The sequence below is a fragment of the Propithecus coquereli genome, unplaced genomic scaffold, assembly GCF_000956105.1.
Source record: "Propithecus coquereli isolate 6110/MARCELLA unplaced genomic scaffold, Pcoq_1.0 Scaffold66, whole genome shotgun sequence".
Taxonomy (NCBI): domain Eukaryota; kingdom Metazoa; phylum Chordata; class Mammalia; order Primates; family Indriidae; genus Propithecus; species Propithecus coquereli.
In genome coordinates, this window is record NW_012152618.1 from 6,411,341 (window position 1) to 6,433,860 (window position 22,520).

General features: G+C 38.6%; 1 protein-coding gene across 3 annotated transcripts in view; it reads left to right on the plus strand.

The window, feature by feature from the left end:
* The window catches only part of SIPA1L2 (signal-induced proliferation-associated 1 like 2), a 105,883-nt gene that overhangs the window by 19,662 nt on the left and 63,701 nt on the right, over positions 1-22,520 (plus strand). For all 3 annotated transcript variants that reach the window (XM_012660335.1, XM_012660333.1, XM_012660334.1), the window contains exons 4-7: positions 2,845-3,019; positions 7,508-7,611; positions 16,734-16,891; positions 21,417-21,993. In XM_012660335.1, the coding sequence (XP_012515789.1) occupies positions 2,845-3,019; positions 7,508-7,611; positions 16,734-16,891; positions 21,417-21,993 (1,014 nt within the window). The remainder of the gene's footprint in view (positions 1-2,844; positions 3,020-7,507; positions 7,612-16,733; positions 16,892-21,416; positions 21,994-22,520) is intronic.

Below are 22,520 nucleotides of genomic sequence, written 5' to 3' on the forward strand. Positions count from 1 at the left end.
CATAATGGAGCTGAAGAGTATGTTGCTAGCTTTCTGTTATACCCGGGGAGTAGTAGTAGTTGATACATTTTGATTATTTTCCAGGTTTCTGAAAGATACTCAGGTGAGAGAGGTCTCATTCTATTACTGTTTTAGTGGAATCACAGCCCTTATTGTAAATAAGCCAGTATTATTTATTCTAAGTCATTGGAGACTTTTAAGTTTCACCAGGAAAACTGATCAAACAGGCGATTGGTGAATACCAAGGAGCAGTAAACTTGTGGCATGCCATGTGTGTAACAAAGTATTTTCACTGGAGCCAGAATCTGGCAGCTGTCATGAGACACTCAGGGGCTTTGCAATCTGGTTTAGCCACATCTGCTGATTTCCTTGGGCCCAGGAGCTTCTTGAATGGAAACACAAATCCTCTTCACAGTTAGAATCTAGACACAGGCTTGTTTGTCTGATTGCTGGGAGGAGAGGGGTGTGAAGTTGACAGCACAACAGTTAGCAGTGAGTTCTTAATGGGATTTCAGTCCTCCAGTTACTTGGCCTTTGCCTGAACAAGCGTCCGCAAGAAATACCAAGTCTGCAAGAATCTCAGAGTCAGAGAAAGTGTTCCAGTCTAGCAAGGGCTATGCTTGACCACACCATGCCCAAACCCTGGGGCCCCAAACAGCCCTGCTCCAGGCCTCCCCTCAAAGAGCTGGATGTGAGCATAGGAAGAGGTTTTCTCCTGGATATGCCAGGGCAGACTGGGACAAGCTGCCGTGTGGCCTGGAGACACTCAGATGTGGTGACACATGGCACTGGCAGCGGTCTGAGGTGAGCAGCAGATAAAGGAGCAGAAGATGGCAAACAGGAACTGCAGCCACCAGGATGGAGTGAGCTCTGAGATGAGGATGATGGTGTGGTGGTCTCTGCTGGCTGCAGAGGAAACAGTGGGTACGGCGACACGCAGGCATTGGAGTTATGCGTGGCAGCCCTAGTATTCTGCTGTATTAATGGAGGATTAAAGCCAGGGCCAAATAACTGAAGAGCTGAAGTCTTCTCACAATGAAAGAGAAGTCAACTAACATGACATCAAGGATGTGAAGCAGTCATTTTGAGGCCATTATAGCATTAATACAGATTCCAGTAGTCACTAACAGCATCAGCCTCTGTGTACTACTTGCTAATCATGAGAGTTTCCCTAATGCACTTTAAGATCCTGCATGTCTTCTGAGTCACTCAGGAATGAGTAATGTTTATAATGAAGTGATATTAGGCATTTTTATTATACTTAATATTTTTTTGAAGATGATGGTCTGTTTGTAATAAATGTGGTATCTCATTGCTTTGGATAATTGAGTTGATCAGAAACATTTATTCCTCAATCTCTGGATGAATGGAATTTTTTTTTTCATTGACCTTACTAAAGAACTAGTTCAATAAAATTCATAATACTTGGTGTGTTAAGTAGCGTATGCACACCATCTGATACCCTCACACTCAGGGTATAGTCATCTTCACTGTGCAGTTGAGGAGCTTGTGGCTCTGACAGCAGCCAAGGCCCATGAACTACAATGCCATGGCATCCATTGATACAGGTAGTTGATTCGGTCAGATTGTAAACAGGTAATGTTTCCTTTTATATTCTCCCATAGCACTTAGTCACGATCTGAATGCATTCAGAATATATTGGCACTTGGCTCTACCTGCTCAACTCTCAGTTTATCAACTCTCGCACAGTGAATGTTTCCTGCGGTTGGCTGAGGTCACCCAGACAGGTGTCTTGTGCCTTACCTGCATTGTATGTTGTGATTAGGTAGTAATAGGGATGAGACTGCTTTCATCACTTTGCTGCTCAAGGGACATGAGCATCATGTTGCCTTATTTTGCTGCTGTAGTCAGCTATGAGTTTCGATTAAAGGCTCTACTTTACAGTTCGATAATGAAAGTGAACAGTCTTAGGGATTGATGTCTTTAGGGAATCAGTGATGTCTGATAATCTGTCGGTCCCTGAGGCTCAGATTGCTGATGATAAGCTTAAGAGCTCGACTGCATGAGTGAGAAGTAGTTCCTGTTTGGGGGAAATAAGAAAGCTGTAAAAATGAATCCAGTTTATTCCTGGGCTTGGGAGGAAGTCCTGCAGCTTCCAGCATGACATGACATTGACTGCGAGATACGATTATAGCAGGAACTCTTCAGTTGCCATTAAAATTCTTTATGGTGTACTATATATTTAGCAGATGTTTTGAAGATAGTCAAAAATGTAAGAAATGAATGTAATTGTACAGCCAGAGGTACTTTTATGGAAAGAAAACATTTTTCTGTTTATATACATATATCACAATTTCCATTGGGATCCTATCCTTACTAGACCTTAATTTGATTTGATTTTTTCCTTACAGTCCTACATATTTCCATGAATATTCAAGTAAATTAAAGAAGAAAAAAGACATTAAGAACCAGAGAAGGAAATCTTTTAAAAGTTCATGGCCTTTTTTTCTTCCAACTTAGACGATAATTCTAATTACTATATGAAGTGTATTAAGTATTTCCACAGTTGTATTTTTGAGTAGGTGCTTGAACTTGACTGCCTATCCTTTTTGGAACCTGGCAAATTGCACAGAGCCGTGGCCATGTATTTTATCTCTTAGGGTTTCTGACATTTCTTCAGCTGTATTTTGGGGTTTCTGGGTTTGTTATGTATTTGTAGCATTCCGTACATTGATAGCTGCCTATTCTTGCTTATTACTTATGGGGATCATTCTGGCATGCTTTCCTGAGAATGAAATTCTAAGCTTCTGTAGTTTTAATTTTACCGGAAGTTAGCTTGTCTGATATTCTTTGCCAAGTACTTACATTTCTTCCCCATTTCAGCTGAGCTTTCAACACAAGATTGGGATCCTCTATTGCAAAGCAGGCCAGAGCACAGAGGAAGAAATGTATAATAATGAGACGGCGGGACCAGCTTTTGAAGAATTCCTTGATCTTCTGGGCCAGAGAGTACGGCTGAAAGGATTTAGTAAATATCGAGCTCAGCTAGACAATAAAAGTAAGCTTCATATTTGTGTGCGGGCACAACTTTAATTCTCTAAAGGTAGACATACTGCGTAAATCTAAGCGAGAGATCACATGCCCTGCTGTTCCTGACCCCCGAAGCAGCCTAGCAGGCATATTTGGGATACAGTTTAGATTTCCTCAGATGAGCAAAGGAAGCACATTTCTCATGCAGTATGTGCTTCCCATCATAAGCTCAAAAGGTCAATTTTTTTTCCTTTGTAACACCAGCAGAGAGATTCCCCAGTGTTTCAGCAAGAATCTTTGAATATTTTTTTCTTTCTTTTAGCCTAACCTCTTCTATTATACCCTTGTTTCAGTGTATCAAGGACAAGAGCTGCATTCATTTCTAAAAGACAAAATATTAACACATTTCATTCATGCCATGTTATTGGGCTTGCTTATTTATTTATTTTTTGTTTATTTTTCATTTCCAGAGTCATGATGTTAACTGGGGAGTTGGAGCGATGATTAGAAAGCTGATGCATCCAGTTTTTCAAGGGCCTTAGTCAGGTCCCCTTGAGTGGTGCACATATTAGCTGCAAGGTGCCAGATTGGCCAATTCAAAACGTGGCCTGTATGCCCTCCTATGATGTACTGTTATTTAGTTGCTATCAGCACGTAAAATACCAGGCAGACCTAGCTCTCTGGGAGACCGAGCCGGGCGGATTGTTTGAGCTCAGGAGTTCGAAACCAGCCTGAGCAAGAGCGAGACCCCGTCTCTACTAAAATTAAAAAAAAACTTAATTGGACAACTAAAAATATATAGAAAAAATTATCCGGGCATGGTGGCGCATGCCTGTAATCCCAGCTACTCGGGAGGCTGAGGCAGGAGGATCGCTTGAGCCCAGGAGTTTGAGGTTGCTGTGAGCTAGGCTGACGCCACGGCACTCTAGTCCGGGAGGGCAACAGAGTGAGACTCTGTCTCAAAAAAAAAAAAAAAAATACCAGGCAGAGTAATTTTATATGTTTTGGAAAATTCTGCCTATTATCAAGTGATTAACTGCTTGGTCTTTTAATGAAAAGCGATGAGTAGATAGGTTCTAAACTTGGAGGATTTGAAAGAACATCTAGCCCCCACTCCTAGTAGGAGTGGCAAAAAGGGAGTTTCCACATGGGAGTGTCAGGGTGTGGCTGAGCCAGGATTAGAACCATGGAGGCCTTATGCCCTGTGGCTCCCTGCCTTCTATTCTCCTTAAGTCACAAAGCCCTGCCCCCAATACCCACTCAACTTGGGACCTCGGTGGATAAGCCGATATTCCCGCTGGAGGTGCCTGTAGTCAGTCTGTTTTTAGATGTTTTTGAAAATTGCAGTTCTAGGATAGATCACAAGACCCAGCAATGGTCTTAACTCACTGACAGGCACTGCGTGTCCTCCACACAGGGCTGGAGTTTGATTATTACTTTAAGAGTATGTTGCTCATGCCTCAAATATGTAAAGATAGGGAAATAATTCATGGCACCCAAAATATGAATATCCATATATTTCAAGAAAGATTAATGAGACCTTTTCTGATTTTCTTTCCCTTTTCTTTTCGAACTTCCCTTTCTTACAAACCACCATTCACCCCCTAGAGATGCTGATATACTGTCCTTAGGGATGTCCTTCCACTGCTGACATGAACTCTTGTTACTACGAGTATGTGTCCTCTCTCTCCAGTGGGCAGATTTAGAAAACATTTGAAGAACTTCTGATCTGTATAGCCCATAAAACTACAACATAGATAATCCAAATGTTTTTCTCTGTATAGAATTGACAATAGCTTTGAATTTTTATGACTTATGAGATGTCCTTGGTACATTACAGATGTGTAGTACTAAGCATCTTAGCTCAAGGAAATGAGAACATAACTAGATTTTGTTACGTTGACTCTAATAATCAACAAATCTTTAGGTTATTTTTATGAGCAAAGCGTTCTGTGAGATGCAAAAAAGTCTTAACATTCTTTTAGTAGAGAAGAGATGTCTAAGAATTAGGTATCATGGAATGGTCAAATAAAAATTATGTCTTTCAGGGAATGGACACATAAAAATCTTCCATTTAAAATTGGAGGGAATTGGGTTCTAGTTTTAACTTTATCTGCCCATAGGACTTTGGTCAAATCTGGGCCTCACTTTCCTCACAGAGAAAGTGTAGGGTGTTGGGCTAGGCTATCTGGGATATTCCTTCAAGCTCTAAAATGGGTTGTTTCTCTCTTGAGTACAAAATGAAATGGAGCAGGAACAGAGGAGATTTGAGCCACTAAGATGTTCTAGCCAGAGTGCAGAACCCCCACCACGGGCAGCCTTTATTGGTCTAGGTGCAAAGAATGATTAAACTAATAGCCCGTGTCCCTTTTTGAAGAGAAATATTTGCAGCAAACCCCAGAACCAGCCTTGTTAGTTTACCTTCTCTGTTACCATGCTGATGTTTCAGAAAGAGTTCAGAATATTTAATTTTAGAAATTCATCTTTTAGTACTGCTTGGGATAAGCAAATTATGAACACATTTTTAAAAGTGTTTTCCTCCTAGTACGTTTTTCTTCTTTCTCTGCAATTTCCTGAATCTAAAACCTAATATCAGTCAGCATTTCTCTTACTGATTTTTTTTTTTTTTTTTTTTTTTGAGAGAGGGTCTCACTTCATTGTCTGGGGTAGAGTGCAGTGGCATCATCATAGCTCACTGCAACCTCAAACGCTTGAGGCCCAGCGATCCTTCTGTCTCAGCCTCCCAAGCGGGTGAGACTATAGGCACATGCCACTATGCCCTGCTAATTTTTTTGTTTTTTGCAGAGATGGGGTCTCGCCATGTTGCTCAAACTAGTCTTAAACTCCTGACCTCAAGCAATCCTCCCACCTCAGCCTCCCAAAGTACCAGGATTACAGGCGTGAGCCACCATGGCTGGCCTCTCTTACTGAATTTTAACCATCCTAATAACAGTGTTGTGATGGGGGTCATTGAATGTACTGGGCTGTTTCATCATCCAGCCTCCAGTTTTGTTGTCAGTGAGTCAGCTGTTCACTGAAGGAGCGTTTGTTGTTCCCTTGTGACTGTGCTTGCTTGCTTCCAAAGCTGCGTTCACTGTCAGTGTTCTGGGCCAAGACAATTAAAATGGAATATTACTTTCTAAGAAGTTCCATGAAAAATAACAAGTATATATTTAATGAATAGTTAAAAGGAAAAATTTCTTCATTTTGGGACTGATTGATATACAGCTTATCTGATCATCTGTAAGTTAATTTATCAATATCTATAATGTAAACATTTTAAGACTCACCTTTTCATGAAAGCGCCTTCTATGAGTGTCTTTTCAGAGCATCCAAGAATTGTATATGATATTTTTTTCTAGAGAATTTTTAGGACTGTCTCTGAATTGGATATAAATATTGGAAAGAAAGACTTACCATAGAATTCAGAAAGAAAATGATAGAAGTCCATGAAGTTTGAATATTTTAGTGTTTTTAAAGTAAAAATTTATACCTGTAGGTTTAGAAAAGATTAACTTAAGATGCCTACTTAGGTTTCCCCCACAAACACAATGGAATAAATGGTGTTGAACAATGTGGTTTTTAGTTTGAAAAGTAGAAAATAGCCTGTATATAGATCAAGAATTGAGAAAAGCAGTCCTGAATTCTATTGGCATTTTACTTTCTATATATCTTTTTTGTCTTCATTTATCTATATGCAAAGAATCATTCAGAACTTCTCTCCAAAATTATTACTTAAATGTTTTATAGTCACTGGATTAGTTTGAGTGTCTGAAACTCTCAGTCTGAGGTAGTATCATTGATAATACAGATGGATTTTAAATTTTCAAAGAATCATTCTGCTCTTTGAAAGTTGAATAGCTTTATGATTAACAGAGCTTCGGATGCCATAGTGTTTTAACGTGTGTCAGTTTGTAATATACTGTGACATCACATTCATTTTCTGTATTCTTAATGCATACAATGTATTACTGCACTTCCTCTTGAAAGGAGAACAGATTATTACATCATTCAGGGAAGGAAATGTTTAAAATAATATTTCTTGTTCCCATTTCTATATTCAGTCAATTCCGTTTCATTTTTCTGTGTTCTGGAAGACTAAGTGCCCAGGAATAATTAAGAATTAACTGTAAACACACAAAAGGATACATATGGCAAAGCTATCTGCCGGTTAGCCTCACCTTTTAGATAATTGCACCCAGACCTGCACCGGCTTCTTTCCTGAGCTGCTTACCTGTGTGCCTGTTTGCAAGAGCACCTTGCCCTCAGTTGGTCACCTAAATCTGTATTATGAGGGCAAGAGCAGAAAGAAAAGGAGCCCCTTGGGCTGCAGCTGTGGGGTGAGAGGTGGTAGAAACAGTGTTTGGTGAGGACAGGATGTGCAACATCCAGATGCCAGTAGGGTATAGCTCTGTGGGGTTTTTTTTCAATCCAATTGCCTTTTGCAATAATAACCTAAGTGTTAATGCCCTAATTTTGTAGTTGCCTAACTTCTGTGATTCATCTGTGCTTTCAGGTGATTCCACGGGCACTCACTCCCTCTACACTACGTACAAAGACTATGAACTCATGTTCCACGTGTCCACCCTGCTTCCCTACATGCCCAACAACAGACAGCAGGTATGTCTTCTCCAGCCTCGGGCTTCCTACCCTGAGTGTGAAGTCTGAGGTCAGCCCACTGATGATATTGATGCATTTGGAATATGCAAAGAATCAGTAGAGTTTTTTTCTTGAATACCATTAATAATCTTTGGCTCCTTTATCATTTGGAAGTATTCAGCCTTCAAAAGGAGTATCATTGCACTTTTTCTTTGTAAAACTTAGAAACTCTTCTGCGCTCACCTTTATTGCTTACTAGGCAAAATCTTAAAAAGAAATTTGTGTCAATTGTATTAATTACAAAAGGGCCAATTATGTAGATCTGACTTAGGTTCCTGCATTTGGGTAAATACTTATTTATAGAAAATACCATTTGCTGTTGTTACTGGTGCTACTTTCAAACATTCATTCAGTTTTTATTGTTTTAATTGGATTTATTGACCTTTTTAAAGGAAAAAAATATTAGTGTACATCATGCTTTGAACACAGCCACTCAGTAAGAATTAAGAATTTTCAAAACTTGAATGATGCATAGAACATCACAAAATAATTCACATTACTTTTTTGTGTAACTGTAAAATGGGTTGAGCAAGTTCTTTTGAAAAGAGTGCTAGAAATGTTTTTGTTTTTTTTTCTTGTGCTAGAAATATTTGAAATGCCTTGTCCACTTTATGAGCTTGAGAGGACTTTGGGGGTTGTTTGGGATAGAAAACAATCTGTGTCTTGGATAGAGAAGATCTGTGGAGTAGAAAAGGCTCCATTCCACATCTTACTCAGAATCTTGTGGACTCTACCAATGTTAAGCTGAAGGCTTTTTGGAAAATATTGACTGCTGGAGTTTCTTCATATTTGTTTATGGAAACGTTTATAACTTACCGGGATCTTACAACTGATTCATTGGCATAATCTAATTTTAGGGGGTTGACTGTATCTGGGTTAAATCCAGAGTTAAAGTTTATTTTCACATTTAGGAAACTTAGTTCTTCTGAAGCCGCTTAACTCATACTCCTTTGCTCTAGATATATTAAAGCATCAAGGACTACTTCCTCAAGAGGTGTTTCTCAAATAAGTGAAACTTAATTGTTTCAGAGAATTTTTCTTTTTTTAAACACTCATAAAATTCTGTGAATTTAGTCAAAGTCTGCATATTTTCCAAAGAAGAACCAGCCTCCTTCCTCTCTTTCTCCCATCACTAGTTTCAGGAAGCACCTTAGCCTCGGACCCCACAGCCAGGATGAGAGGGCAGGCCCCTGGTTCCTAGGGCTCTTCACAGTGGGGACACTGCTTCCCCTCTTCATTCTTCTTCTCGTGGTCCTGGCTAGCTGGATTTTCTTGCCATTTTCCATCTATTACTTACCTCAATCCCTTGTCCTTCCTGAATTTTCTGCAGTGTTTTCTAGTAATTGTGTTCTTCCCACCACCTTCAGATGTTCTATCTCTAGATTACACACCTGTATATTTTTTATGAGCTAGACTTACAGTCACTAAATCACATGTGTATATTTATATATGTTTTAACCTAAAGGATTTTAGCCCTTAAAAATTTATTTGGAATAATACCAAACACATTTACTGGATATTAAGAGTCTTAGTTTAGACCAGTACGGTTTGATAATCGTGAATCATTCAGTAATTAAACTCCGTGGGAGTTGTTGCTCAGAAAACTGACAGGGCTTGCTCAGGCCAAGAAAGTCTGTCAGGACATTAGCAGAAATAGAGCCAGTGACTTTTGACCCCCGTCATCGAGTATTCAAACCACAAAGCCCTTCCAGTTCCCTACTGATTTGAGTCATTGGACTCCAAACTGAATTGGCCCCAGTGTTTCACGTGTGGCAGCCTTTAGAGTTTTGAAGTCTTTGCTGTTACCAGAACTCAAAACTGGTTTCCCTGCCCCCTTTCACGATACTGTAATTAAAATCTGTGGGCCTTGCCGTTCTCTGTGCGTGACTTAATTTCACTGAAACTGTCCTTGAAAAATTTCACACAAAAAATTAAGAGACCCAAGAAGGGAAAATGTAGATGGGAGGGGGGTGGTGGAAGGATGTATGTTAAACTTCTCAAACTGGAGATTAAAAGAAAAACACCTGTAAATTGAGGCTGTCCATCACAGACTTCATAGCCTGAAGGACATATTTTTTAGTTCACCTTTTTTGTTTTTGCCTTGATTGAGAGTCCATGGCATTGTATAAGGTATGCTGCTAGGTCAGAGGTGGAAAACAGTAAAAACTACTTGTTTTGTGTTTTTAATTGCACTTCCTGTATGTGGAAAAGGTATGATCCCATGTGTGGGTCATTGGGAAATCTGAGCCTGTCTCAGTCACTTGCCCAGTGGCCTTGGGTAAGCTTCTTAATCTGTCAAGAATTGTGATAATGATATGATGAGGCCATGACCAGTGTAGCTACTTGGAGCACTGTAGAGAGAAGGAGGAATCTAGACTAGCACCAGGCTCAGAGGGAGCGAACACCGTCCTTTAGAGATAGCGTCCATGGGTTTGGAAGTGGGAAAATGTGGCACACATGAGCATATTTGGACTAGATGATGTATAACATCCCCCTCACAGCGTGAGTGTCCTGTGATGCTAGGGCCATCTTTGAGGCTTACTTCGTCTAGGTTGAAAAGAAAGCTTTAGCAGAATACAGGTGTTAAGAGCAAGAATTCTGGAACCAGACTCCTTGGATTTGAATCCCAGCTACTAGCTTTGTGGCCTTGGGCAAGCTTCTCTATGTTTTAGTGTGCTTTGTCCCTGAGAGCAGAAATTTGTATCTGTTTTCACTGAGATGTCCCCCTGTACCTAGAAAAGTACCCAGAGCATGGTAAGTAGTCAATAAACATTTGTTCAATGAATAATGAATGAATGAACAAACCTTGCTTAGGTGGTAGTTTATGAGAATTAGATGAATGAATATATGCAAAGCACTTAAAATAGTGCCAAGCATGGATTGTGCTCAATAAATTCAAGTGGTTATTATTTTATAATTCATTAGATATAGAACACCAGTACTTTAGATCACTTAATTTTCATTTTATTTTCTTGTTCCCAGTTCTAAAGATGTATTATGAAAAGCTAAGGCCTGAATGGCTAAGAAAGGGAGGGACTATGTTTATCAATCATATCAGAAAGTTATTTTTACTTTGACATTTAATAAAATATTTCATTATTTATGAATTGTCATCAGAATGTTTTGTCTGTAGATAAATGATGCCCCTTTGCAATCTTGGGACATGTAATTTCCAAATTTTCATGGGTTGTATTGACTCTTTCCACTTTTCTCACTCACCCCACCCATTCCCACAAATTATGTTAATACCAAGAGCAGAACTGTCTGAAATGACCAACTGGGTTCATGAGTACAATCTGAGGCCACAGGACTTAGCAAAGTTAACTGGCCTGTACATGACTTGTGCCTGTAACTTTGGCCTCATTAGCACCACGGTGTTTGTAGCTGTTTAACTGGTCCAGACTCATCCACATCAGATCTAATTTCTTGTGTTCCTTCTTGTAATAAATCAAGCTGAAAGCTGATTCCAAGATGTATTAAATGTCTTGAGAGAGTTCACCATAGTTGCAAAAGAGTTTAATCTTTGGAATGTCTCTGACTCTCACAAAGAAAACCTAGCCAGACTGAGAGAATGATAAGAAACCTGGCTCTTGGAGTATTTTCTTTCTTCACAAGTTAAATCCCACAAATCTCTCTGGGCCTATTTGGCAATCTATCCACTTTTCCCAGAGCTGTCTTCCCCTGTGTGCGCTTCCCTTCTACTTGCCCTGTAGACAAACCATGATTAAGCCATCATGGGATGTCATCAGTAGAACTTCACAAATTAGCTTCAAACTTCATTTTTGAAGAGAAACAGTTACTTTAAGCTAGACATATAAAGCAGGTAGAGGCATCTCAGTGCCTGACACACAGTAACCTTTTTCTTTTTTAATGTATGCATGAAGTTTGAGCTGCTGTAGTTGGAAGGGGTACCCGAGCCCCATGGAGCTACCTAATCTGTAAGACCCAGCCCCTCAGTTTTTGAGATTACTATTGAAGGATACTGGTCTTACCCTAGTAATGGACTTGATGCCGTAGAGGTAACAGTGGCCCATCTTACTTCATTTGGACTACGCCTTGAACCCTTTTCTCCATATTAGTTAGACTGATGATAATAAGCCCCTGCCTTAAAGAGTCTGTGTACTTCCCTAAGTCCCTAATTGATACTGCTGAGGACCCATTTAAATACTGGAACAACCTGCCTGACTAAATGCTCTATGAGCAGGTCCTAAGTGTACTTAAGTTCACCTATAAATAATACTATAGAATGTTTTGAAAGGATAAAACACTTATGCAGCTTTCCATGATTAGCTTTATTCCCAGACCCTAAGTAGGAGTATATGCTTATGCTAGATAACAAGGATTGCAGCTTGGAATGAGAATTGGTATTGCCTAATGTCAGAAGAAAGATACTTATATCTTCATAATCTTGTTTTCATCTTTACTTTGTTATGAAGTCATTAAAAAAATCCACATTCTTAGATTATTTTTATTGTCCATTTTCAAAATATTCAGCTTAGCTGGTTTGTACATTTAATTTACTCTTGTGATTGGTAAAATATGATAATACAAAATGGTAAATCAGTGATGAATCCTTGAAACATTAATTAAATTTGATATGAGCTTCTTGTTGATCTGGGATAAGAATGGTTAGCTAATGTTCACTTGGGAAGGTAGGCTTTTCTTCTCTAAGTGTAGATCTTTTGTATTTATGTGATAATGTGCATAAGTTGCCTCTCCTTTGTTATTATTTAGAGTGGTTTTCTGTGTTCACTTTTTCCATGTTTTTCCATAGGAAACTCTAGCTGTCTCTTAAAAAGGCAAATTCTAATGACTGGTGCAAACTCTTGAGTATGGAGTCTATGAGGGGGCTGTGTGTGTGCACAGGTGCATGTGTGTGTGTATGAATGCAAAATTAGGACAGCCTCTCTAAAAGAGAATAATCCAGCCCTCTTGTGAAGGCGAGGAACTTTCCCACCAAGGGATTAGCAAGTGCAGAGTGCCTTGGGTAAAAACAAGTTGTCTTGTCGAAGGGACAGGGTGGCCGTCTAGAAGGTGAGGAATAGGTGAGGAGGTCAGAGAGGTAGGTAGGAAAGGATCAGTCAAGTCTAAGGAGTCTTTGTCGGCCCCTTCATATTGACAGGACTTAGACTCAAACCCAAGGACCAGGACTGAGTACTTGTGATTGCTTTCTCATGGGACATAGATGTGCTTCCTTCTGAAGACCTTCCCTGGAGCTCTGCTTCCTCCAGCTTCAGATGAGCTCTGTATTCTCTGACTCTTAGAAGCTTCTTCCGGACCATATTCTGGCTTGCTTCTCTTTCATATTGTACAGCTTTCCCTCAGAATTAGGTGCAAAATGCTTGATTCTTTCTTGCTAGGTTTTAAAAAAGAATTTAACAAATGAACCTATATATATATAGATATATAGAATCTGGTGGGTCTAATCTAGTTCAGCTTTATCCCATCTTGAATCCAGGTATTGCTGCCTGACACTTATTTATTTTCACTTCATTTTTTTTCCTCTCAATTTTGTTTTTGTTTTGTTTTTTACTTTTTAATTGATATATAATAGTTTTATACATTATATTTTAGGGGTACATGTTTTTTGATACTTATATGTAGTATGTAGTGATCAAATCAGGGTAACTAGGATATCCATCATTTCAGACATCTATCTTTTCTTTTCATTGGGAACATTACAGTTCTCTTCTAGCTATTTTGATACACGATAGATTGCTATTAACTGTAATATCCCTACTGTACTATTGAATACTAGAACTTATTACTCTTTCTAACTATATTTTTGCACCAATTTAAAACTGGTCTTATGAATCCTAAAGTGTGTTTAAGGAATTGTGACTAAACCTAATGCTATTATATATGCTGTTTCTTTAGCATCTGTATACTTTTGCCATGGAATTGGATAAAGACTCATGTTTTTCACTTTCTTTGTGATAACAAGAGCTTATTCCTGTTTCACAAGTTGAATTGAGTGTTGCAAATTTAGTAGAACTGACCATGTAAATCTATCTAATATCGTATTTATTAACACACTTATAATAAATTGATTCTCTTGGTGTCACTGAAAAAGCCTTATTAGTTTTACTTGCCTAGAAAGAAAATTACCCTAGAAGATGTCATTTCTTTAATTCCCCAAAACAAATAGTGCCTTCAGGTTTTGCTAGGCTGTATTTGTTCATGGTTTGCCATGCCTTTCCCCTTCCATTTACAGACTCTGATTATATAGACTTTCATTGACCATTTAGAAGAAAGCATAAACTAAATACCAAAGAAAACATTCATCGTTTTTAAGAAGGTCAAGAAATTACTTATTTCATGTTTGGAAAAATCTTAAAACAAAAAAATGAATAATATTTTTGTTAACTTTCCAAATGTTTAGTCTCTGAACAAATTCATGCATCCTGTGAATGGATAAAGTGTTCATTTTTATTATTATTTTATTCTCCTTCAAAGACCTTTAGATTTTACTCTTCTCAGTGAATCTCCTTATCCCCCCTTCCCACATTGCCTTATTTTTTTTTTCCCACAAAGCGTACTATGTCACCGTGGTTAAATTAATTAGACATTTAAAAAAAAAAACATTTTTTGGCCAGTTTCACAAAGCAAAAGAATATACTTAGAAAGGGACAAAAGCCATTTGGCATGTTGTCAAAGTAACCAGCCTTAAAGTTTCCTTTAACTTGTGCTTTAAATATTCCTATATTGGAGTATAGAGTTGGACCCAATGTCTTCCTTCCAGAGGAAGGGAAATTGAATAAGAATAGCTGTCCAATTTGCTGTTGCAGTCACAACAGCCAGGAGGCACCGACTGAGTCCATCCCTGAACTATGTTTGATTGAGAGGGCCGGCCAACATGCAGTAGCACACGTAATCACTCAGGAAGGAGGCGGCGTGGCACTCTCTGCTTGACTTTGACCATCGTGAATTCCATCTTCTGTCAGTCTGAGAATCCCCGTGTTTCCAGGATGTCGAATGGAAGTACGGCAGGAGCTACTATGTTTTCTATTCTGCAGATACACTGACAACAATATGAGGCATATTTTAAAGCTATTTATTTGTTCCTCATTTTCCCTGGTCTTATTACAGTACCTAGGAATTATGTATTTCAGTTACTGGGGAAAAGAGGGAAGAATGTCTTTGCCAAGTACAATTTTCATGGATTTTTTAACATGCATTTGAAATGACACATTTTACTTTACATATCTAGCAAACTTTTTTAAAACTACAGATTTAGCACATTGCCACACTAGAAAAAATTTTTTTTCCTTGGGACCACAGTGTTTTATTATGAAAATAGAATAAAAACTTCGAAAACAAAACGAATCCTTTCTAATTTAATGAAAAATTTGATATTTGTTATTGTTTTCTGTGCGTGAGTAATATGCAACTTGAAAAATAGTTCTTGCAGCTCCCAAGGTGAAGAGACGTGTGAGTTACATATGCTTCACGAGGCCCTGGGCTCAAAACTAGCGTGAGTTAAATACAACTCACATGGCAGTTAATGTGTTAAATGAGGTGGCCCACTGGGTCGGTATTATTACATATTAATGTATATTTCAAAACTTTACTCAGTAAGATAATTTTTGTGTGTTTTTAACTTTAACCATGGGGGTTTAAGTAGGAATTTTCTAGCACATGAGTCAGCGATTTAACTGGGCTGTAGAGAACTCTGAAAGAATGAACATTTCATTCCTACTCTTCTAGGCCTTTTATCATGCGAAATCACAAGTCAGGGACCTGACAATGAAATCCTTTTTGTATCTGGATTTAAAAGGCTTTAAAAGTTGAACTTAAATGCTCTTTACAGTGGAATATGCATTATAAGTGCCAAATAAATTTAAGGGCAAGATCATGGTCTTTGTTACTGCTAGTAAAAAGAGATTTACTGCCTGAAATTGTCCCATTCCACCAATGACATCACCAACTCATGTGAGGATTATTTTATGTATTAAAACTGAAGATCACAAATGTTTAGAGCACAGATCTATGCCTTCACTTGCATAAACTTATAGAGTGCCTTGTGTGGGAATTTATTGGCATGTGTTCACAGGAAAGAAGTGATCACAATTTTAATGCTCAGTGTTATATGTCAATAAACATATTTGTATTATTCATTTGTTTAGCAAATGTGTATCAGGTACTTACTCTGCTTAGCATGCCATTAGGAACTAGGAAGCCAAAAGTCAGTAAGAAACATGTCTGTCCTCGGGAAGGTTATGACATGATATGTAACCAATAGAAGACAGTACAACAATTAGTGCAATAGAAATAGGCCTGGGGGTGTAGGTGGGGTATCAAAGTAGTCTTGAAGAGGAAATTTCTTTCAGATGAGGTGACATCTGTGGAGACCTGAATTGTCTGGGAGAAACTTTGAGTGAAGGGAGCATTCGTGGCAGGAGGAACATCAAAGTAAAGGCACTGGTAAAATGGTGCTACTCTGGGCTTCCTTCTCTCCTGCCAGATTTGCAGTTTATAAGATTATAAACTATTGGGTTTTCTGGCTATTAATCCAGTGGAATTCTGTGTTTATGAATTACATTTAAAAAGCCAGGTTTCAATCAATTAGTTTGAATTATTACCAAAATGACAGCGTTCTGTATTTTTGTTGCAGAAATGCATGTTACTATGGGAGCACACAGTACAAGCTAGGGCCATTCAATGTAATAATGTAAGAGTGTTTTCAGCAAATCTGTACCCTCACTTGGACTCTGTCTCTTCCTTTTAAATTGAAAAACTTCAATTATAAAACTACTTAAAGTGTTATGAGTTCTAACATGCCATTATTTCAGTGGTCAAGAAAGAAGAAACTGGATAAAGATGAAAAGGAGAGAGAATACAAGTTGTATTTTAAAATAAAAGAGATAAATATTTAGGTGTTTCTTTCCACAGGTCTTTTGGATGAAGCCATTTTGCTTTGTCCGTGCCAAATTTGGGAGCACTAGCTTCCAAAGAATAATTCTGCTTTTTAAAATCACTTCTTTAACTGAAAGATAAGTGAATGTATATATTTAAATATTTTGTTTTAAAGAAAAACTTGCTGGTAACCCTGTGTATGTGTGTGTTCACTTTCTTGACCACAGCTTCTGAGGAAAAGGCACATAGGAAATGACATCGTAACCGTCGTCTTCCAAGAGCCTGGGGCACTTCCTTTCACTCCAAAGAGCATCCGGTCTCACTTTCAGCATGTCTTCGTCATAGTCAAAGTGCATAATCCGTGTACCGAAAATGTGTGTTATAGGTGAGTCAGTAACCCCTGATTTATCATTCTCCCAGCTTTATTTCAATAGAACGTCTTTTCCCAAAATATCTTTGTTTTCCAATTATTATTTCTAACTTCATAATTTTCTAATTACTCAGCCACTTTCTGTAAAAAGTAATTGCCTTCTTCCCATTTTTGCCCCCTTGAAAAAGTGAAATGCCCAGCAGTTCAAAATGGTAGATTACACATTTCCTCTGTTGTTCCCATAAAAACTGTATCCAGCCCCTGCCAGAATCAATAGTTGAACTGGTATCAGGCTTTCAGTTGGATGTTGTTGCCATTTAAGTTCTTCTTTAGGAGAAGTAAGTATTTGTGGCAGTAAAGTATTTTTTTCATCAAAGATCTTGGAAACACTACCACAGGGCTGCTGAAACCAGGAGTTGACACTTACTTTGGTGACTTCAAAAGGCCGTGTGCGCGCCTTGGAATTCTGAGGCTATTTCTGACAAGGCCTACTTTTAGTCTTTTACCCCTACTCTCAGATTCTGTCTTAGGAAACAGCTGCAGCTGAATGGTCATACTGTGTGGGGGATTGGTAAAAGAGTGGGCCTTGACCCAAGTTTGAATCCACCTTTACTGTTTATCATGGGGCTTTGTGTAAATTGTTTTATTTTTGTTAGCCTTAAATTCCTTATCTTAAAACTAAAGATAATAGTACCTACTTAAAAACGTGATGATGAAGAAAAATATCTTAAATTATGGAAAACACCTATTTAGAGTTCCTGGCATTCATCCAAGGTTATTTTTGTTTATAATCTTAAACAGTAGTTGTGAATTCAGCTTCCCACTGGGTTAGGCCTGGGACATGAATATTCGTTGTGAGAGCATGGTGGACCCTTGAAGACTGCAGAGCTTGCCCTTGAAAGGCAAAAGAGAAACTAGTCTATATGTGAGATGTTGCCAGTTTATATTCTACCCAATGTCTAACCCATCTTAGGAGAATAGAGTCTGAAAACCAGTAGTTTTTAACCTGAATTTTGCCGCCTCGTCATTTTGTAAAACACAGGGAGTCTCTGGCCCCACTGTGCAGTGTTCTAATGTAATAGACCTGCAGGCTGCCACAGCATCTGCGTGTTTTCCTCTCATGGCATTCTTATACAAATCTGGGTTTAAGACCACTGGCCTAAAAGCTCAGAACTACTTTAAATAAATGATATTTGAAGAAATCTAGTATCTATTCTGTACAAATGATATGCTTAAAATAGATAATGTTAGTACAAACGTGTTGAGTTGGCTTTTTTCTCTGGGATCTCACCCAGTGAAAGGTAATTATGAAGAATACTTTTAAAATGAACCTTCCTAATGGATTGGAAACTTAAGCCTAGGGTTTTATTGCATTTGGTGTAATTTTATTGGCTGCTATTTTTAGGTAGAATCAAGTACTTTTAATTATTTTCCATCTTTATGTTTATATCATGAAGTGGTTCACTAGTAAACAAAATCATAAAGATGAGTTATATCTATTCATTTTTATTTCTTTTAGGTTTTCTGGTTTTAATTAAGTTACTGGGGAAAAAATGTTGAAGCCAGTGTAGATCTTACATATAAACAAAGTACATTGCATTATTTTTTCTCTGATAAAAGATAGCATATGCAAATAATTCAGAGATGGAGTCACTGGTTTTTAAGAAACCACATTGTTATCACTAAATTAACATTTCCTAATGAAAGTCAAATGCAAAGTCAGTAGAGTGCCTCAAATTTTTGTAAGTGCCTCCTCAGCTTCATTGATGTTACTTAAAAACATCACTAGTATTCCTTAAAGAATCAATAATAATAATAATCTTCAGGAATCCTGTGGTTCTACCCTGAGGCATGGCAGGATTAAGTAACTGGCTCTAACGCACTCAGTAGTACAGCTGGATGCCATGAGGGTGCTGAGTCCAGAGTGTGCTTCTTATCAATTTATTGCCTTTTGACCACCAGGCTTTACTAAAACCTCTTCATGTGCATATTTTTATTTTTGCTTTTGGTAGAGGGGTCTTGTATATCTAAATCATTTAATAAATGCTATCAGGTTGTTTGGGTAAAATAAGGAATTGTGGTACACATTCTCATTTCATCACGTTGGGAATACCAAAGAGTATTCCTTCTAATTTCAACTCTACTGAAAGAGTTAAGGATCATATAAACTTTTGTAACCAGCAATCTCTATTTTATCCCCATGCCCAGAATATCACAGTAATCATGAAATAGCCATGATTAAATTCTGTTGCTTCTCTAGTACAACTTTAAAAATGCACAGGATTACAGTTTATTTAAGCAGAATATAGCATACATTATAGAGAGAATCTTTAATTAGATATTAGGGTCTATAATTTGGTCCAAAACGAATTGCCCTTTGAAAAGTTAGAGTCACTGTGCCTCCCTCTGTCCACTATGTAATACCACAGTGACAGCCATCTTTGAGCATATTTAGATATAAGAAATTTCCTGACATTTTAACTTAAGTGCATGCAAGCTGCAGAATAACACAAGATCCACAGAGTTAATGTAAAAAAAAAAAAAAAAAATCCTTCAAAGCTGTGGTCCCCAACCCCACAGCCTCCGCCCAGTACTGGTCTGTGGCCTGTGAGGAACCGGGCCATGCATCACCACTTGAGCTCCACCTGCCCCACTTCCCTTCTCCCCCACCGCTTCTGCCAGTCCATGAAAAAATTGTCTTCCGTGAAACTTAGGAACCTGGCCATAGAGCATAGGTGGGTGGTGGGCGAGTGAGTGAAGCTTCATCTGTATTTACAGCCATTCCCCATTGCTCACATCACTGCCTGAGCTCTGCTTCCCCCAGCCCCCATCTGTGGAAAATTATCTTCCAGGAAACCTGTCCCTGGTGCCAAAAAGGTTGGGGATTGCTGCTTCAAAGTCTCAAATGAAATTTGGCCTTCTCAGCATTCCGTGGGTAAAATACTGCTGGGAAGCTGGGCATGGTGGCTCACGCCTATAATCCCAGCACTGGAAGGCTGAGGCAGGAAGATCACTTGAGGCCAGGAGTCTAAGACCAGCCTGGGCAACATAGCAAGACCCCATCTCTACAAAAGAATAAGAAAAATTAGTCTTTCATACCAGGGAAGACCCCTTTACCGCCAGCCATCCGTCTTGCTGCTGTATGTAATTAACTCCGCTGAAGAGTGTGCAAGTTAAAGCACAGGTGAGAGATACCCAGAGCCTGTGATCTTTTTACAGTCTAACAACCACATTTCAGAAGAGTAAGTAAGTTTGCATCTTACAGAACAAATTTGGACAGAATATTTTCATGTCTTAATTCATCCCAGGATTTTCTACAGTAGTGAAAACGAAGCAAAGATTGCTTCCTTTCATTACCCCAACATAGCAGATATCTGCCTGGGCAGATGTGGGATTAGTACGAATTCTTGGTCTGTAGTAGCTACTCAGTAATTGAGGAGCAGATGCTCGAGATGCTGTGGGATTCATTCATTTGCTTAGTTATCCTAATCATTCCTTTGTTAATTCATTGATTCACTCTATAATTTATCTTATTCAGAAAAGAACTTGAGACAACTAAAGCAGCTGTCTGATGTAGGAGAGCATTATTGGTTTTGATAGATTAAGATGATTGTTATCAATATACATTTGATCATTTCAGTCCCTGGGATCTCTGCATACTTTACTCCCATAAAGCCTTCTTTAGATTTTTTAAATGTGATGAAGTAAAGTGAGCATTTCCTTAAAAATACTGACACTTAAAAATTTTGGCCCTGTAAGTACGATCATTCTGTCCTATGTCATTGAGATTCCATGAAGCCAACTGGGGCTAAATGCACTGTGGCTGGAAGTGTTACTGTCTTTCTCAGTGATAATCAGCCCCACAGAGTTAGGGAGCCAACCTGCTTCCATGTAAAACTTACCCTGCCTGCTGTGGATCCATGACCCCTACACTTGCTAGCACTGTCGTACAGATACCACAGCCTGGGTGGCTTAAACAGCAGACAGTTATTTTATCATAAATAAGACAAAGATGTCCTTTCTCGTGGAGCCTGGAAGTCTAAGATAAAGGTGTTGGTGGGGTTGGTTTCTACAGAAACCTCTCTCCTTGTCTTATGGTTAGCTGTCTTCTCCCTGTGTCTTCATGTGGCTTCCCTCTATGTGCATGTATCCTTGGTATCTCTTTGTATGCCCAAATTTCCTCCTCTTATAAAAACACTAGTTGGTTGGATTAGGGACCGCACCAACGGCCTCATTTTAACTTAATCACCTCTTTAAAGGCCCTACCTCCAGATACAGGCACATTCCCAGGTACTGTGGGTTATGACTTCAACATGTGGATTTTGACAGGGATAGAATTCAGCCCATAATACCTCCTTTCTACTAACTTTAAAACATTTTTCTTAAAAATAAAATCCCCCTTGGTATCCAGAAATTAGAAGAACACAAACCTATGAAATAGACCAGTTAAATTGAAAGTGTGGGTGTATGCCAAATTTTAGAAAGTAAGTATTATGATATCATAGCCCATCTCATTTCATTTCTCTTTTTTCTTCCTCAGTGTTGGAGTTTCCAGATCAAAAGACGTGCCACCTTTTGGTCCACCAATTCCCAAAGGTGTAACTTTTCCAAAGTCAGCAGTGTTTCGGGACTTCCTTTTAGCCAAAGTAATCAATGCAGAAAATGCAGCCCATAAATCGGAAAAGTTTCGAGCAATGGCCACTCGAACGAGGCAAGAGTACTTGAAAGATCTGGCGGAGAACTTTGTCACAACCGCCACTGTGGATACCTCTGTGAAGTTCAGCTTCATTACACTGGGTGCAAAGAAAAAGGAGAAGGTAAAGCCAAGGAAGGATGCCCATTTGTACAGCATCGGAGCAATCATGTGGCATGTGGTAGCACGGGACTTTGGCCAGTCTGCTGACATTGAATGTCTTCTTGGAATTTCCAATGAGTTCATAATGCTGATTGAAAAGGATTCCAAGAACGTTGTATTTAACTGTTCCTGCAGGGATGTTATTGGGTGGACATCTGGATTAATGAGTATCAAAGTGTTTTATGAAAGAGGAGAATGTATCCTTCTGTCCTCAGTGGATAACTGCGCTGAAGACATAAGGGAAATTGTCCAGCGATTAGTAGTAAGTACATGTTTTGTATTTTCCACCATCCTTAAGTCTTCAATCCCAGATTCGTAATAACTTCCCGTCAGGAAATCCCACCATGATTGCAGCACTTAAAGAATGAATTACTGTTTCTTAGGGATACAGAGCTTAATTTTAAATGCTGGGTTTTTTTGAATTGTTGCTAAATACACAAATGGTGGAGAACCATCCTTCATAAATTGATTGGAAAAGTCAATTTCCAAGAGAGAACATTGGGATATATTTTTATAATATTTGAAAGAAAAACAGAATTGTGTAGACTAGATATTATGTCCGTTGGTAGAGACTTAGATGACACGCCAGCTCAGTGCGTAATTAATGGGTACACAACTGCTGTTCATTATGAATGATGAGTCCTGTTGGCAGTTTCAACTTTGTGCATGTTTATACAGCAGGTATTTTTATTTAATCAGCCAGATTAAATATATCATTAATCTTCTAGCCACAATTTCTTAAGGAGGTCTTGCCGAATTAGCCATTAAGTTAGAAAGAAAAAAAAAAGA